This window comes from Prunus mume, linkage group LG2 (genome assembly GCF_029339155.1).
Source record: "Prunus mume cultivar Tortuosa linkage group LG2, ASM2933915v1, whole genome shotgun sequence".
Lineage (NCBI taxonomy): Eukaryota > Viridiplantae > Streptophyta > Magnoliopsida > Rosales > Rosaceae > Prunus > Prunus mume.
In genome coordinates, this window is record NC_142699.1 from 29,070,622 (window position 1) to 29,086,760 (window position 16,139).

General features: G+C 35.2%; 2 protein-coding genes and 1 long non-coding RNA gene across 5 annotated transcripts; all 3 read right to left on the reverse strand.

Moving 5' to 3' along the window:
- Positions 1-174: 174 nt before the first annotated feature.
- Positions 175-4,272, reverse strand: LOC148919993 (uncharacterized). The gene is made up of 3 exons (XR_016124695.1): positions 4,043-4,272; positions 1,268-1,330; positions 175-303 (listed from the first exon to the last, which is right to left on the reverse strand). It is a non-coding gene; the product is annotated as an uncharacterized LOC148919993 (long non-coding RNA).
- A 744-nt stretch (positions 4,273-5,016) lies between these two features.
- LOC103323780 (putative disease resistance protein At1g50180) lies at positions 5,017-9,574 on the reverse strand (the record flags this gene model as incomplete). Its single annotated transcript, XM_089044507.1, is given in 5 exon segments — positions 5,017-5,335; positions 6,451-7,843; positions 7,845-7,901; positions 7,904-8,220; positions 8,647-9,574. Coding segments are annotated over 4 exon segments (2,688 nt in total), but the record flags the coding sequence as incomplete, so codon positions are not given.
- Positions 5,017-14,833, reverse strand: LOC103323857 (putative disease resistance protein At1g50180). 3 transcript variants are annotated; one of them, XM_089047008.1, is made up of 3 exons: positions 13,496-14,833; positions 11,176-12,930; positions 5,017-5,325 (listed from the first exon to the last, which is right to left on the reverse strand). In XM_089047008.1, the coding sequence occupies exons 1-2, from the start codon at positions 14,535-14,537 to the stop codon at positions 11,183-11,185; spliced, it is 2,790 nt and encodes a 929-aa protein (XP_088903134.1). In that variant the 5' UTR covers positions 14,538-14,833; the 3' UTR covers positions 5,017-5,325; positions 11,176-11,182. The 3 variants fall into 3 exon arrangements, with proteins under 3 accessions (XP_088903134.1, XP_088903133.1, XP_088903132.1); XM_089047007.1 differs by having other exon boundaries at positions 5,017-5,331; positions 13,496-14,831; XM_089047006.1 differs by having other exon boundaries at positions 5,017-5,335; positions 13,496-14,829.
- Between the last annotated feature and the right edge of the window lie 1,306 nt (positions 14,834-16,139).

Sequence of the window (16,139 nt, forward strand, 5' to 3'; positions counted from 1 at the left end):
ATCGTGCACAAAAATTTAAAAACCCAAGCAATAGACTGAAAACAGGAAAGGAAATAAAACATGCATAAATAAACTTTCAAATTATCAATTACACTTAAATTATAATTAAGCAAAGCAAATGCACAGTGATATTGACAGAACCACAGAAATAAGAATTTTTAAATGCCATAATATTTGATAATCAATAAGCTACAACCACTATGCATAGTCTTTTAAAAAATGAATGAAATACTAACCTGTAGTCAGAGAAGCTATCAAGCACTTCCAAAAACAGCAACACAAAAGTAGGATTACAACAGCTATCTAAAATACGAAGACAGAAAAACAAAATTAGATCAAATCAACACAGAACAACAAAAAATCTGAATATTGAACAAATTAAAACATGAAAATATGATGATGTGAAGTGAAAACTGGTTTTTTTTCAAATTGCTTAAGAGGAGAAACACATCTTAATTGGTTGAAAAGTAACCGATACCACAAAGAGAAAACTGAATAAACACATCACAACTTGTTTCAAAATCCATATGCATGCAAGGCAATGTAGAGCAATGTTAAATGTTCAGTAAAAAACAAATTTCATAAAACAAAACATCGACCAAACCCTATATAATTAGTTAAGCCAATATGATTAATTCGTTTTTGTAAATTAGTTTAATGAGCCAAAGACATTCTAGATTTTGGACAACCTGGTGATCCCTAATTAGAGCATTAGAGCCACATGTGCTACATCTTTGATAGTATTTTGATATGTATGGCCACCTTTTTAACAAAAATTCCATCCTCATTGCTAAAAATTGGTGATCTTTTCCAAGTTTAAAGTTATTTCCACCATGAATTTAAAAAATTATTTTTATTAAAAAAAGTTCTTTCACTAACTGTATTGGAATGGAAATGTTACACTGTGTACTTAAAAACAGTTAGATGCGGCATTTGAAATAAAGAGTATACAATTATTGATTATAATATCATGTTTTTTAATAATGTGTTGTTTAATTTGAATAACTTTGATGCATAATAATGAAGCATCATCTAGCTGATTTGCATGGGTTCCTACTAAAACGTTAATGCATATATTATGTGATCTACAGGGGATGCTTTGATATTAAACTTGTATACCAATAATTCATTATTAAGAAATTAAAATATATATATATATATATATATATGGCTTAATGATCAACACAAATGGAGAATTGATGCCATTGGCTAAGACAAAACGGAAAACAATTAATTTCTGCTAATTTATTATAACCAAGAAACTCACCTCTTGCTTAACAGAACCAAAAGCAAGACCCTAACAACTTGATTTGAACCAGCAAAATACCACCTACAAAACATCAAAAGAAGACATGGTTAAGAAAGAAAAAGGAGAAAAAGGATGAGAAAACTGAAAAAAGAAGAAGCGCTTCTTCATATATCTATCTAAAGCGAAAACATCAAATGCATCTAAAGCCAAAACATCAGTTTAAATGTGTGACCATCGCAAAGCAAATTTGGAAAAAAGGCATTAGGCACAAAAGTAGTTTTCATATTTTTGATTGATTGAAAACAAATGCTCAGTTACACTCAAATCATTCATATTGATAAGTTCTTTCGTAAATACTCCATATTGATAAGTTCTTTCGTAAATAAGGATTTTCTTGACATGACTGTTCTTCTCAAATAAGCACTCAAGCTTGGTTGATGGCAGAGGAGTCAGCTAAGAAGATTATAAACAAACAAACAACTCTAATATCTCTAACATAAAATTATCAAATCAATATATAAATACTAATGTCAAGCCTAGTTAAACCGATATACACAGTTAGCACATTCGACTCAAAACTGATAATCAATCAAGCCCACCAAGTCAAGAAATCAAGTGAAATGTTTACTGAGAACCTCAGGGGAAAAACATTCAAAAGGGCCAAAAAAAAAAAAAAGGCAGAGGAAGCATTTTATGCTCCACTTACAGAACTTTTTGGGTGGCAAGATAATGAATTTTCTAAGCTAAATGTAACATAATATTTATCCAATTTCGTGCACTCAACATAGCATCTTATTCCCAATGCATATAAGTTGATTATATATCAATTCCTGAGTTGGCAACAAAACAAAATCACTCAACATAGCACTCAACATAGCATCTCAGGGATTATATGTCAATTTCTAATGTATATAAGTTGATTATATATCAATTCAGGGATTATATATCAACATAGCACTCAACATAGCATCTCATTGCTACATTATTGATTCTACTGGAGGCAATTCTTTTGAACATAAATCAAACACAACAAAACAATAATTGTAAAAATTAAAAATTAACAAACTATCACTATATCAATCGAAGGGAGTATTCTGAGTTCCCTTGATTAATTAGTGGCTCTGTTTTATGTGGGGTTCAAAATAGAAAAATAAGCATAGGAAGCTGGATATTATTTACTTTGGCTTGCTTATGAAGTATACGATTTAGTATGCGGTCCCGGCCATTTTTGAGGTGAGAAAACAAATGGACCAACCAATCATTCTTTAAAAAACCCAACAGGTGATATGTTGATTCTTTTGTCCCTGTTTTCCTTATCTATCAGTTTCTTGATTACTTCAACCACATAATTACATAGCCTCAAAATACAACCAACCAACCAACTTTAAGCAAAAACTTAAATTTCAGGATTCTAACAAGTGTAACTGCAAAAGAATTCTAACATTACAAATCACAAAGCATGAAACTTAAATTGAATCCATACAACCAAAAACCAATATGAAATGCACAGTGAAATCCAAGTACAAAGGAAAACATGATTAGACATTCATGAAACACAGAACTGAAATCAGAGCGTTACCTAAGAAAGAAAAAAAAGGAAGTGCAGGGTTTCTTGCAAGTCATGTTCATCATGTTCATGCTTTTCAAAATCATAAACTAAAGTGAAACAATATGCGGATGCCATAAAAACAAATGCAATTTAGGTAAGCGAAAACTGAGATGGAGAGAAAAGGAAATTTATTAATTTGTTTTGCTTTGCTAACAATATCCAGAAGACACACAACTAAATTAATAAAATTTCATATGGCAGTTCAACTATTTTGAGCTTAAATATTCAAGGAGAATAAGCACGTAAAATAATAATGGAAAAAAACTCGAGGAACATGCCACTGATTTGTGACATGAATATAAGAAAGAATCAACATCTTCATAAAGACAGTTAGAAATCCAAAATGGTTGAAACTGCAAAACAAAGATATAGTTCTTTTTCTTCAAAAATCCCAACTTCAGTGGTATAAAAATAAAAAATTTACTGCACCCTTAATCTTCGTATCAGAACAATCAATTGACAGGCATGATTAGAAAAAAGGGAAATGCCAAGCTAACAAAAATTGCAAACACAGCCGTATGAATAAACACATGGCTGGCACATCAGCACTTTGAAAGAGGCTGTTGCATCTTAACTTTTCCCACTCGAATATTCAATCGGTATTTGAAAAGGCAAGTCCCCAATTTTTAGATGATCATTAAATAGATTGAAAAGAATACTTCTAGCCATCAAAATTCTGCATCCTTAACCGAATAATTGACTATAACTTGTCATCCTCACTTATATTACAATATACCAGAAGCAATGGCAGTAATAATTGAACCAACTGTAGTCAATGTTTTCCCTAAGAACAAATCATTAGCAACGCATTCAATGAGTGAAATATGAGACCCTCATAGTGTAGCCAGAACTGGCTGCAGAGAGATTGTGAAATCAAAGCAACAGACGCAAAAGCCCCTTTTCTAAAGGTGGCTAATAATCAAAAGGTATTAAAAGCTTAAAACGAAGGTTTGGTTTGAACATTTCATATCAACTATGGTATTTCATCAAGCAAGATATATAAAAGAATTGCCAGCAAAACCATCACTATATCAATCAACAAAACTATTAAAAAGGAAGATCAAAAGAGAAACCAAAGAATTTCAATACTGTGCTAAACTCAAAAAATTCCATTCTCAACATATGTCTGTTAATTGATAAAATCAAGACCAAAAAATAGGCTAAAAAGATGAGGAGATACATACCCGAAGACAAAGGACGCAAGAACTCGTAGAAAGGTGCCTGAGATGAAGGTTGCAGAAACAATGGAAAATATCACAACGAACAGACACAATTTCATAAACCGAAAGGGCCGCTGGATTCGCATCTCGACTCCCCAAACGAAAATCAACGGCCGCCAAAGCATCTCCAAGAGGGAACGAAAATCTTCCATCGCTGCCCCCCAACCAGCTAGTTCGAAATCAACAATGAACTCTCTCTCTCGAGCGAACGATACGTTTGGGAACAATTTATTGAAGGAGAAGGGGCAAAAGGGAAGAGCAGAAAAGGTATAGTGGAGGGCATTTTCGAAAATTTACTGTGCTGAAGAGAAAATAGAACGTATTTCAATAGTTAAATGAGGGGCATTTCCGTCATTTCACTGTGCTTAGGAACAGTGTTTAGTTGGATTGCGCTTTAGTATATATATAATTTATTCAAACCAAGATAAAATCTATAAAAACGCGAAAATGAAAGCAAAATGCTATAAAATATCAAGAACTAACTCAAAACATTGGGTGAATGACATGATAAATCATGTATAAAAATGACCCCAACATGAGACTCCGGTGAGTTCTAGCCTCCTACTTCCTTTTCCATTAAACCAAGAGTCTCTTCTTTTGTTAGAGAACAGGAGAAAATGACATGATACATATCACCATCCACATAAATTGTCACATCATTTTGTACAACTTTTTTAATCTCTAACATCCTTGCTAATAACAATTTGACTTAGTGACACGCAATTTTTACTTTGTTGGAGTCCTCGAACCTCAAATTTCACGGATGACAATTGTTTCTGAATAGAAAGAAAAAGATCTCTAAAATCTCTTGTGCAGGAATTAAATGTCGAACGAATCTACCTATCATTTTTTTTTTAAAATTCTCCCACCATAAGCTGGCAAGGATTTTGTAAAATCATACCATATGGCATATGGGACCAAGTTGGGAATGCTAACCGTGAAATAAACAAAGGCATGTGCTCACGGGCTCAACTATTCATGATTAAAACAGACACGAAAGAGGAATACAAATACAAGGTTTCATCAAGGAAATTTTAATTAATACAATAATTTCAGTTGTGTAATATAAATGTACTTTTGGACAATCACTAGACCCAAAAACTTGTAACGAACTTTAAACTACTTGACCGCATCTTTGATCCTCTTGATTTTCACAGAGCATTTCTTTCTTCTTTCTGTAAGTTTAGCTTCCCACATGCTCCCTCTGCTGCAGAGCTTCGACATACTTTCTCAATATCAGTTCCTACCTGCAGCTAGCTACCATAACACAAATTTAGCAGTTTAGTTGTGAAAATTGCATTCCAATATGAACATTGTAGTAATATCGTTCTACATTTTTTAAAGAAAAACACTCGTTTCAATCTAATATATTCTTGTACGTGACAGTTTATCTAGTATGCCAAAAAAGAAAGTACATATATTTAAGCTTTGTGTTTTATGTTTTTACTAAAACAAGAAGGGATAACTTCTTGTTAACATGATCAACTAGAAAAAAAAAATCATATTGCTTATGGAGTAGAGCTTTCTAATTGTTGTTCGCGTAGCAATGGAAAGATTCTCCATTTCAAAGATTCTGAAATGCACATAAACATTCAACTCTTATTTGGTTGACTTCAAAAGGAACATCTAAATCTAACGGTAATGTATTTTAACATGCACAAATTCAGCAGTTTACTTGTCAAAACGTGCATTCCAAAATGAATATATATAGTAGTAATTTGAAAATAAGAAACACTCATTTCAATCTGGTACTCTTGTACGTAATAGTTTATCCAGTATGTCAAAAAAGAGAGTAATATAGACTGGAGCTTTCTAATTGTTGTTCGCGTAGCAATGGAAAGATTCTGAAATGCGCATAAATATTCAACTCTTAATTGATTGACTTCAAAAGGAACAGCTAAATCTAACGGTGATGTATTTTAACCTGTTGGCCTTGAAATATTATTATAAGATTTTGGAATGCGATACAATTATCATATTGTGCTCTCAGTGTCAGTGTCGGTGCTTCATTTTATAAGTAATAAAATAACCTGTTGGCTTTTACATTAAAGTTTCTCACTCACAACTCACAAGCACAATCAAAAAAGCAATCAAAATGGACAAAGAAAACAAATCAAATATTATTATAAGATATTTGGCCTCAAAGTAAGGAATTTTAAGCTTCTCACTCACAACTCACAAGTGACAAGCAGAAGCAAAAAGCAATAAAAATGGACAAAGAAAACAAGGGAGCCCATATTCTGTTGGCTTTTCTACTTTAATATTCTCTCGATGCTTCATTTTATAACCAATAGACACAAACCAACCACCCATTTCACTTTAAAATGCACCCATTTCGCTTTAAAATTAAACAATTAAAAGAAAGAAATTACCTTGCCATCATTGCATCAGTGATGGTTCTTCAATTACAAGGGAAGGTACATGTTGAATTTTATAGAAATCCTCTCCATCTTCCTCAATCCGACGGTGGAGTTCTCTACGCATCCCTCTTATGGTTAATTCCCTGAGATTAGTAAGATATCTCAGCCCATCTGGAAGTGTAGTCAATCCCGAGCAATACGTGATGTTCAATCGACAGAGACGAGGCATGGCTCCTTCCTCTACTCTCCACTCTGTTATTCCGAACATACCATTAACGAAAAGATATTGAAGAGAAGGAAAGCCCTCTTTGGAGAAAACCAGTATCTTTGTATTCTCCTTGAAAGCTTGACTCTTAAGGTTCAGAGTTGTTAGGTTTGGCAGCTTCTCTAGTATTCCCATTTGGTCCTCCTTGAGACCACACCTAGCCAACTCTAACTTGGTGAGGTTTGGATAGTTGTGGAGCTCTTTCGGTAATTCTGCGGTTGGGCCTTGCAACTTCAATTTGTATATACCCCGACAGCTTGATACTATTTGCATAGCTTGCTCTTCACAGCTATTGTTGTCCACAAACACAAGTAGAGACCGGATACGGTTAAGCGTGTTGCCGGTAGATTTTAAGATTTCCTCCATATTTTGCAAAGAGCTTGACACTATTATCACCAGTTTTCTAAGATTGGTTAATCTGCCAACATCTTTCAAATCACAATACTCACTTGAAAGGTTATATAAGGTTTGTAGATGGCCAAGAGTAGACAGCTCCAGCTTACCCTTTGCTCTGTAATTCCTGGGTAAATTTAAATGTCTTAATTGTTTCATCTTCATTATCACATTTGGGATGACCACGGCGACATAATTTGAAACACGAAAATCAAGAGTTTGCAAGCATACTAAATTACCTAGTGATGGCGGAAACTTTTTTATATCACTCCACTTCACACTTAGAAACCTTAAGTGTACCATATTTCCAATTTCACTTGGCAACTCAACTTCGACTTGATTAAGACATTCAACCTTCAAAACTCTAAGCACTTTGAAATCCTTCAAATGAGATAGTAATCCTTCTATATTTCTTGGCATCCATCTTTGTGGAAAAAAGTATAATAGAGACCTTACGTGCCCATTTGTTTCATCTCTTGAAGAAACCAACCTATCTGCCTTCTCATCCAAGTAAATTGCAAGTCTTCGAATTTTCCCCAATTGTGCTGCCTCGACTGCCACAGTAGAATTACTTTCTTGCAAAGAATTGTTAATTTGGAGAAAGCTTTCCTCTTTTGCCTTTAACAAACACATGTCTCGTACAAGATCATGGATTCGACAACCTTTAATTGTTCCAGTTGAACCACTTGTTCCCACTTGAACCAAACACCTTTCCACCAACTCACTTAAGCAATTATGTGCTATATCCTCCATTGTTTCCCTCGAACCATGTCTTTGTTGTCTTATGGAGATAAGACCTTCTGCCACCCATAACTTAGTCAATTCGCTCACCAAAAACTCAGAGTCTTCAGGATAATGACCTAAATATAAAAAACATGGTTTTAAGTAATACGGTAGGTCATCATAACTCAATGCCAAAACCCATGATGCACCTTCATATTCTTCTTCATGACCTATCCCTCTCCTTATGTATTCATGAACATTCTCATGCACTCTCTCCCACTCTCTAACAGTGTTTTTTCTTGCTAGAACTCCGGCAAGCACAATAATGGCTAATGGCAATCCTGCACAATGTCGAAGCATCTTCATTCCTAATTCTCTCTTCTTTGTGAAAATTCCCAAATCTGAAAAATAAGAAAGAAATAAAAATCAAATACATTCCTGTAGTATGAGCAATTGTGGTGCGTATCCCTTTGCTCGAATGATTAAAAATTAAAATTGTGAAATTCCAAAATTTACTAATATCCTTTGTCTTATATTATAGGTTTGGATTTTATAACACATGCGAAATGGAAAACATTCAAGATTAAATCTGGACAATAAATTTTTGCAATTGCATAAGATAAATCATCTGCTACCTAACAAATGTGTGACCAAGTAAGGCGGTTTGACAATATTAAAAAATTGTAAAGGGTAATCCCAACAATGAATGAAAAATAGAAGAAGAAAAAAACACTACATAAGTTGTGTCATATGCAATGTAATGGTTTCTATTTGGCTTGCGATATAACCAAGAACCTGGAAAAGAAAAGAGTAAGGGTGAGAATTACCGATATCAGCCCTTCCAGATATTGCTATCTTCTCAAATAGTTCCCAGCTCTTTTTCTCATTTAGTGCCTGGAGTTCGTGGAGAAAAGCATTTCTATTCGGGGGCAAAGCTACTGCTTGATTGCGTGTTGTAAGCAATATTGTGCTCTCTGTTTTCACATTTGGAAATGCATCCTTCAAAAGATTCCATGTCTCGATTCTCCATATGTCATCAAGTATCACCAAACATCTCATTTCTTGCAGAACAAGGAAAAGCTTCTTTGCTATTTCATCATCTGTCATGTCCTTAATTTCTTGTTTTTGTTCCTTGGTAGCAGAAATGAGTTCAATTAAAATTCCTTCCCAAACATTTCTTACTTGAAAACGTTGAGATACACAGACCCAAGCAAAACTATGAAAATGTTGCCTTACTTTTTTGTCATGATAAAGCTGTCTTGCAAGGGTGGTCTTCCCTAAACCGCCCATACCCCAAATGGATACAACTCGATGACGATTTTCATCTTTTACTAAATGCATAACCAATTCTTCAACGTTGGACTCTAACCCAACAACATCACATTCAACAACATGAGAACGAGTTCTCCTTAGCCTCTCTTGCAATTGCAAGGAAGATTCACCACCACTACCGTCTCTGTCCGTTGTTAGTTCCTTTATGTTATACTTCTGCAAATTCGACCTCAACTCAGAAATTCTGATGGTGATATTCTCAATTTCTTTCCCAATCCTGTGAACATCAACCCCTTCCTTGAAGATGCAGGCAAATCTTCTCAAAACATTCTTCACACCTCTTTTCTTCTTGGAATCCACTTTCAAGCCATAAGTTTGGATGACATCCTCCAAATCATAAGCAGCATCTCTAATCTTGGCAACCCAAATACGGACTGTTTCATCTTGTCCTTGTCTTGCATCTGCATCTTTGAGGAAGCCCCATCAAATGTAGCTCGGTTTATACGACCTCAACTTGTTGGTGACTCGAAAAGAACTTGGCTTCCTGAATGGTGAAGTCTCGACACTTTCGAGCACAAAGGAGACAAGCTGCCTCAGCCATTCTCTCTACTACTTACTCTCTCTTCGCCAAAACGAAAACAACTAAACCTCCAGATCTAATTTGCAGATTGATCTAATTTGCAGCCAATTGGTCAAATTGGTTCAATTTGAACCCAACAAGAACTCATCAACTTTGTCGTTTTCTGACCATCTTGTTCTAAAACATAATGTAATGCAAGCTGTAGCAGGTGACACCTTGTTCTAAAATATAATGTAATGCAAGCTGTAGTAGGTGACACCTTGTTCTAAAATAGAATATACTTTTTATTTTTTTCGAACTTAATTTTATTTCTGCTTTCGTCTTCTTGCAAGAAAGTAGAGAAGAAAAGCTTAAATCCAAAACTCCTCTGCTATCGTGTAGCAGAGAGAACATTCTCATTTCTCTTTCAGTAAGAAATCTGTACAGTACAAACACACACACTTGGTGTGAGGATATATCCGTTAGGCACAATGACAGTTGGATGCATTACATCACAATGCAATCTCAGCCATTCACAAACTATCCAATCAAACTATTACACTTGGATTACCAATAAAACAAACAATAAGAAAACTAAACGTATCTAATTTATGAAATCAGCTTGAGCACTTATAATTCAACACTCCCCTTTAAGTCTTGAGCTGATTTCACTCCAAGCATGCCTCTGAGATAATTGAACCGATCTTTGGCCAATGGTTTGGTGAAAATGTCAGCTAGTTGTTCATTGGTAGGACAGTATTCCAGATCAATGACTCCTTCTTGCAAAGCATCCTTGATAAAATGGTATCTTCTATCAATGTGCTTAGTCTTACAGTGGAACACAGGTTTTTAGTGATTGCAATTCTGAGATATTGTCACAATGCAATGAAGTAGCTTCAGTTTGTAGCTCTCCAAAGTCCTCTAGCACAAAAGCGCAACCAAATAGCTTTGTGTAGTTGCTTCACTGCACTGATGTACTCGGCTGCAGTGGACAATGCTACATTACATTTGATCAAGCCTAAGAAAACACTCCACTCCCAAAGGAAAAGCGTACGATGTGCTTTTGCTATCACCAACTGATCCTCCCCAATCACTGTCACAAGAGCTAATCGTAACTAATTTCCTGCCTTTCACATACTCTAAGTCGTAGTCTAGAGTTCCCTTGACATATCTCAAAACACGTTTAGCTGTTCCATAATGCCTATTTGTAGGACAGTGCATGAATCTGGCTAGCAGACTTGAAGCATACATGATGTCGGGTCTTGTAGCAGTTAAGTACAGCAAACTACCAACAATGCTTCTGTAGTGTTCTTCATTTGCAGCTCCACTCCCATCATCCTTAGCTAGTTTCTCAGTGACAACAAGAGGTGTGGTTACAAATTTGCATTCAGTCAAGCCAAATTTGTTCAACAAGGTGCTAGCATACTTCTTTTGATGTAGAAATATACTAGACTTGGTTTGAATCACCCCCATACCAAACCACCCATTTCGCTTTAAAATTAAAAAATTAAAGAAAAGAAATTACCTTGCCATCATTGCATCGGTTCTCCAATTACAAGGGAAGGTACATGTTGAATTTTATAGAAATCCTCTCCATCTTCCTCAATCCGACGGTGGAGTTCTCTATGCATCCTTCTTATGGTTAATTCCCTGAGATTAGTAAGATATCTCAGCCCATCTGGAAGTGTCGTCAATCCACTGCAATATCCAATTTCCAATCGACAGAGACTAGGCATTGCTCCTTCCTCTACTCTCCACTCTGTTATTTCGAACATACCATTAACGAAAAGATATTGAAGAGAAGGAAAGCCCTCTTTGGAGAAAACCAGTATCTTTGTATTCTCATGGAACGTGTTATATCCAAGGAACAAAGTTGTTAGGTTTGGCAGCTTCTCTAGTATTCCCATTTGGTCCTCCTTGAGACCACAATTGCACAATTGTAACTTGGTGAGGTTTGGATAGTTGTGGAGCTCTTTCGGTAATTCTGCGATTGGCCCATACAACCTCAATTTGTATATACCCCGACAACTTGATATTATTTGCATAGCCTCTTCACCGCTATTCGTGTCATTTATCACAATTAGAGACCGGATACGGTTAAGCGTGCTACCTGTAGATTTTAAGATTTCCTCCAGATTTTGCAAAGAGCTTGACAGTATTATTCTCAATTTTCTAAGATTGGTTAATCTACCAACATCTTTCAAATCACAATACTTGCTTGAAAGCCCATCTAAGGTCTGTAGATGGCCAAGAGTAGACAGCTCCAGCTTACCTTTTGCTCTGTACTTCCAAGGTAAATATAAATGTCTTAATTGTTTCATCTTCATTATCACATTTGGGATGACTATGGTGTAATTGGAAACACGAAAATCAAGAGTTTGCAAGCATACTAAATTACCTAGGGATGGCGGAAACTTTTTTATAACGCTCCGTTTCACACCTAGAAACCTTAAGTGTACCATATTTCCAATTTCACTTGGAAACTCAACTTTGACTTGATTAAGACATTCAACCTTCAAAACTCTAAGCACTTTGAAATCCTTCAAATGAGATAGTAATCCTTCTATATTTCTTGGCATCCATCTTTGTGGAAAAAAGTATAATAGAGACCTTACGTGCCCATTTGTTTCATCTCTTGAAGAAACCAACCTATCTGCCTTCTCATCCACGTAAATTGCAAGTCTTCGAATTTTCCCCAATTGTTCTACCTCGGGTGCCACAGAAGAAGTATTTTCTTGCAACAAATTGTTAATCTGGAGAAAGCTTTCATCTTTTGCCTTTAACAAACACATATCTCGTACAAGATCATGGATTCGACAACATTTAATTGTCCCAGTTGAACCACTTGTTCCCACTTGAACCAAACACCTTTCCACCAACTCGCTTAAGCAATCACGTGCTATATCCTCCATTGTTTTCTCTGAACCATGTCTTTGTCTCAAGGAGATAAGACCTTCTGCCACCCATAACTTAGTCAATTCGCTCACCAAAAACTCAGAGTCTTCAGGATAATGACTTAAATATAAAAAACATGGTTTTAAGTAATACGGTAGGTCATCATAACTCAATGCCAAAACCCATGATGCACCTTCATATTCTTCTTCATGACCTATCCCTCTCCTTATGTATTCATGAACATTCTCATGCACTATCTCCCACTCTCTAACAGTGTTTTTTCTTGCTAGAACTCCGGCAAGCACAATAATGGCTAATGGCAAACCTTTACAATGTTGAAGCATATTCGTTCCTAATTCTCTCTTTTTTGTGTCCATTCCCAAATCTAAAAATAAGAAAGAGAAAAAAAAAATCAAATACATTCTTGTAGTATGAGAATGCCAAGGAACAAAAACAAGAAAGTAAGAGATGATGAAATAGCAAAGGATGCCAATTAAGACATTTATATTGTGAAATCCCAAAATTTACTAATATCCTTTGTCTTATTATAAGTTTGGATTTTATAACACATGCCAAATGGAGAACATTCAAAGATTAAATCTGGACCAACACAAATAAGTTTGGGATATGTTTGGATTGAAGAGAAGGTATTGGGAGAAAATTTTGAATTGTCTAGCATTGTCCTGATTATTATTTACAATTGCATAAGATAAATTATCTGCTACCTAACAAATATGTGACCAAGTAAGGCAGTTTATAAAATTGCAATTACTACTTGTTCTTTTTTCTTTTTCTTTTTGTCAAAAATTGCTACATGTTTGACAATATTAAAAAAATTGTAAAGTGTAATCCCAACAATGAATGAAAAAAAGAAAAAAAACACTACGTAAGTTGTGTCTTGCTATATAACTAAGAATCTGGAAAAGAAAAGAGTAAGGGTGAGAAAATACCGATATCAGCCCTTTCAGATATTGCTCTCTTCTCAAGTAGGTTCCAACTCTCGTTCTCATTGAGTGGCTGGAGTTTGTGGAGATAAGCATTTCTATTTGGGAGGGTGGCTACTTTTTGATTGCGTGTAGTAAGCAATATTGTGCTCTCTGTTTTCACATTTGGAAATGCAGCCTCCAAAAGATTCCATGTCTCGATTCTCCATATGTCATCAAGGATCACCAAACATTTCATTTCTTGTAAAACACGGAAAAGCTTCGTTGCTATTTCATCATCTCTCATGCCCTTAACTTCTTGTCTTTGTTCCTTGGTAGCGGAAATGAGTTCAATTAAAATTACCTCCCAAACATTTCTTACTTGATACCATTGAGATACACAGAACCAAGCAAAACTATGAAAATGCTGCCTTACTTTTTTGTCATGATAAACCTTTCTTGCAAGGGTGGTCTTTCCTAAACCGCCCATACCCCAAATAGATACAACTCGATGACGATTTTCATCTTTCACTAAATGCATAACCAATTCTTCAACGTTGGACTCTAACCCAACAACATCACGTTCAACAGCATGAGGATAACTTTGCCTTAACCTCTGATGCAATTGCGAGGAAGATTCACCGTCACTACTGTCCCTTATTTCCTTTATGTTATAACTCTGCAAGCTCGATCTCAACGCCGAAATTTTGGTAGTGATATTCTCAATTTCTGCCCCAATCTGGTGAAGATGAACCCCTTCCTTGAAGATGCAGGCAAATCTTTTGAGAACATTCTTGAGGCCTCTTTTCTTCTTGGAAACCACTTTCAAGCCATAAGTTTGGATGACATCCTCCAAATCATAAGCAGCGTCTCTAATCTTGGCAACCCAAATACGGACTGTTTCATCTTGTCCTTGTCTTGCATCTGCATCTTTGAGGAAGCCTTGCATCAATTGCAGCTCATTTTGTGCAACCTCAACTTGATGGCCGACTCCAGACAAGAACTTGGCTTCCTGAGTGGTGAAGTCTCTGACACTTTCGAGCACAAAGGAAACAACTGCCTCAGCCATTCTCTCTACTGCTTACTTTCTCTTTCGTTAAAACGAAAACAACAACTAAACCTTCAGATTTAGTTTGCAGATTGATCGATGAAATCTTCTCTCAACTCTTTTCGTCTATATGTATGGAATGTGGCCAATAAACTAAACCAAACGATAAATAGTTGGCCAAAACCACTTTGTCATTTTCGTATATCTTTCTTTTCTTTGCCAGAAAGAAAAGAAACTCGAATGAATGCAAGTTGTGTTCCACAGTTCTTTCTCATCCGAGAGAAATTCTTGGGTAGTAAGATCACTCAAATAAAATTATTCGGTGTTCTTTCTAATCATCACTTTATTCTTATCTTCTGAAATGAACTTTGTTTGTGCTTTTTCTTCAGGTTGCTATTGTTTATCTTGTTTTTATTCTATCCTTTGCTTGGTTCTGCTTTCTTGCTCTTTTATTCGCATTTTGATTATGCTAGAGATTCTATTTGTCTACTTCCATGTGCACAATTGCTTTTATATTCATAATGGAAACGAAAATTTATTGGATTCCCAAATATAAGAAAACTTCTCTCCATAAATTTGACAACCATTTGACAACTTCTCTCTACAATTACTGCAATAATCTTGAAGTAATATGAACCATTTGGAAAGGCAGTAAAAAAAAAAAGTACATTTAAAAATTAAAAAATTAAAAAAATAAATAAATAACTATGTGCTCCTATGGGTAATTCTTACCATTATGTGAAGATATATGATACAAGAATCATTTCATGTGGTTTTTGTTAGGAGATTCCAGTTAAGGACTTTATGAAATATCCTTCACCAGCTGAAGCTGAAGTGAATGCTGAAATTTTTACGCTACAAATTTACTCAAGAATTCCTTCTTTTCTTTTCTTTCGGCTAACCCGAACTGAAACCCAAGTTAGCAACCATTGTGAAATGTCTGTGTGATGAATGTATTATTATCTTGCCAAAAAATGCTAACCGTAAAATATTTACGTGTATCATCTCTCTAATAGAGGTGGCATCCACTATTAGAGAGGTAATCTGTATACATGGATCCCGAGCCTCTGTATTTAGATCTGTGCATTTACCGGCATTTCGGTAAATCTAAGCTACTCAAACACTCTAACTACTTAACACACGACATGTCATCAAACTTTTGAGTTAAATTTGTTTATTTAATTTTATTTTCAAAACTGATGTTAACACTAACCTTAACGTCGTTAAGGGTTAGTTTTAACTTAGCGTGTTATTTTTGTTCGCTCTCACGAGCGTACTGCCTTTTTTATTTTATTTTATTTATTTATTTTCCTTCTGCTTCTTCATCTCGTACTTCATAAATTTCAACACCCATCTATCTACTACTCCATGTAATGCGTAGATTTGTGGGTTTAATATACATAAGTTTAGCATGCAAGTAGTAACCAATCCCCCTCGGACTATATTTGAGGAATTAGATGCCTGTAAGGAATTGCGTTGCTTAACAAAGCTGATGGAGCCTAATTTTAACAATGATGATAACTTTCTTTCTCAAATGGGGATGTTACAGATCTAAAACCTCAAAGAGCGATATGCAAAAGAAAGCTTTTCAAAGATAGAACTTCCTTTACTTGACTCTGTTTC

Bases quoted from the DNA above. Each gene is read 5' to 3' on its own strand.
- LOC103323857 (XM_089047008.1), bottom strand. From the start codon at position 14,537: ATGGCTGAGGCAGTTGTTTCCTTTGTGCTCGAAAGTGTCAGAGACTTC. The intron at 12,931-13,495 runs GTATTTTCTCAC...TCTTATTTTTAG, and splicing joins ATCTGAAAGGGCTGATATCG to ATTTGGGAATGGACACAAAA.